A 2,500-nucleotide genomic window follows, 5' to 3' on the forward strand; every position below is an offset into this window, starting at 1 on the left:
TTAGTGTGTGATGTTAACTACAAGTATTAGTGTTTGATGTTAACTACAAGTATTAGTGTGTGATGTTAACTACAAGTATTAATGTGTGATGCTAACTACAAGTATTAGTGTGTGATGCTAACTACAAGTATTAGTGTGTGATGCTAAATACAAGTATTAGTGTGTGATGTATTACAAGTATTAGTATATGATGCTAACTACAAGTATTAGTTTGTGATGTATTACAAGTATTAGTATGTGATGTTAACTACAAGTATTAGTATGTGATGCTAACTACAAGTATTAGTTTGTGATGTATTACAAGTATTAGTATGTGATGCTAACTACAAGTATTAGTATGTGATGCTAACTACAAGTATTAGTATGTGATGCTAACTACAAGTATTAGTATGTGATGCTAACTACAAGTATTAGTTTGTGATGTATTACAAGTATTAGTATGTGATGCTAACTACAAGTATTAGTATGTGATGCTAACTACAAGTATTAGTATGTGATGCTAACTACAAGTATTAGTATGTGATGCTAACTACAAGTATTAGTGTGTGATGTATTACAAGTATTAGTATGTGATGCTAACCACAAGTATTAGTGTGTGATGTATTACAAGTATTAGTATGTGATGCTAACTACAAGTATTAGTATGTGATGCTAACTACAAGTATTAGTTTGTGATGTATTACAAGTATTAGTATGTGATGCTAACTACAAGTATTAGTATGTGATGCTAACTACAAGTATTAGTATGTGATGCTAACTACAAGTATTAGTATGTGATGCTAACTACAAGTATTAGTTTGTGATGTATTACAAGTATTAGTATGTGATGCTAACTACAAGTATTAGTATGTGATGCTAACTACAAGTATTAGTATGTGATGCTAACTACAAGTATTAGTGTGTGATGTATTACAAGTATTAGTATGTGATGCTAACCACAAGTATTAGTGTGTGATGTATTACAAGTATTAGTATGTGATGCTAACCACAAGTATTAGTGTGTGATGTATTACAAGTATTAGTATGTGATGCTAACTACAAGTATTAGTATGTGATGCTAACTACAAGTATTAGTATGTGATGCTAACTACTGATGTTAACTACAAGTATTAGTTTGTGATGTATTATAAGTATTATTTTGTGATGTATTAGTATGTGATGCTAGTATTTAACATCAACATCCTGACTTCCTGGCAGAAAAAAAAAGGTCACATGATGAGTGAGTCGTCAAATGCGATACGGGTGCGATGGTGATATTGGATTCATGAGAGATGGAACACCATGTGACCACTTCATGCCAGGTGTGCAGTCAAAGGTGAGAAATATGCAACACAGAGTATTTTCCAGAAGTTTATTGGTCAACACAACAAATATTTCATAAAACAGTTTACAAAAAAAAACACTTTTCAAGTAGTAACTCCAACCAAGTCCAGAAATTTCTTTCTTCTTTCCTGTGCCTCCATGTTGGTAGAAAGTCATCGTATTTACATCTTCATATTCTTACTTTAGCAGGACAAAAATAGAAGTTTGTACATTTGTGCGTAGCCAACCATGACAGCAAAACTCTTTTAAGAACATGTTTTTATGTGTGCTAGTTTAGTAGCTCCTGAATAAGAAGTGCGTGTGTTGAATAATGTGAGAATATGCCATCAAATAAATATGTGGGAATATGATATCATCAAATAAATATGTAAAGAAATAGGCTTGCAAAACAAGCACTACAGGCACTATGGCAGCGCCCAGCTTTCATGAAACATCACAGACAGTGTGACATCAAAAATGTCAAAATGCATTCCGCATGTGCAAAATCATTTTACTTGAACGGTGTGACTCCGCCCTCACACAGCAACGATAATGAAATACAATCATGTTAATTGAATGACAATAGAAATATAATAGGCATGAAAGTGATGATTGTTGAATGTCATCTTTGGATCCACCAGACGACAAATCATAACAAGTTAAGATATCGTCCGTTTGTTTTCAAAGTCTTTTTGTCCTGTCCTCCTTTTGACTGAAGCGTGTCTCCTCATTGGCAGGTCTGAGGGACGTCATGGCGACCACAGGAATGTCTCCGCAGGTCCTGCACACACACACTAGTTTTAACACACACACACACACTAGTTTTAACACACACAATAATACACTGAAACTTTAAGTACGCAGACATTATGATGGAAATATTACAACATTAAATTACATTTATGGGGTGATGATTAAATTTAAAAACATTGCCCAGAAATACTTTGCACATACATACATACACATCTATATGTATGTATGTATGTATATATATATGTATGTATGTATACATATATATATGTATACATGTATATATGTATACATATATATATGTATACATATATACATGTATACATATATACATATACATACATATGTATGTACACATACATATGTATGTATACATACATATGTATGTATACATACATATGTATGTACACACATATATGTATGTACACATACATGTATATATGTATAT

General features: G+C 32.2%; 1 protein-coding gene across 1 annotated transcript in view; it reads right to left on the reverse strand.

Annotated features, from left to right (window-relative positions):
* Positions 1 to 1,349: 1,349 nt before the first annotated feature.
* pfkfb3 (6-phosphofructo-2-kinase/fructose-2,6-biphosphatase 3) overlaps positions 1,350 to 2,500 on the reverse strand; it is a 71,435-nt gene continuing 70,284 nt past the window's right edge. The window contains exon 14 of the mRNA XM_062066336.1: positions 1,350 to 2,083. Within this exon, the coding sequence (XP_061922320.1) occupies positions 2,030 to 2,083 (54 nt within the window). The 3' untranslated portion in view covers positions 1,350 to 2,029. The remainder of the gene's footprint in view (positions 2,084 to 2,500) is intronic.

Source organism: Entelurus aequoreus, linkage group LG12 (assembly GCF_033978785.1).
Source record: "Entelurus aequoreus isolate RoL-2023_Sb linkage group LG12, RoL_Eaeq_v1.1, whole genome shotgun sequence".
NCBI classification, from domain to species: domain Eukaryota; kingdom Metazoa; phylum Chordata; class Actinopteri; order Syngnathiformes; family Syngnathidae; genus Entelurus; species Entelurus aequoreus.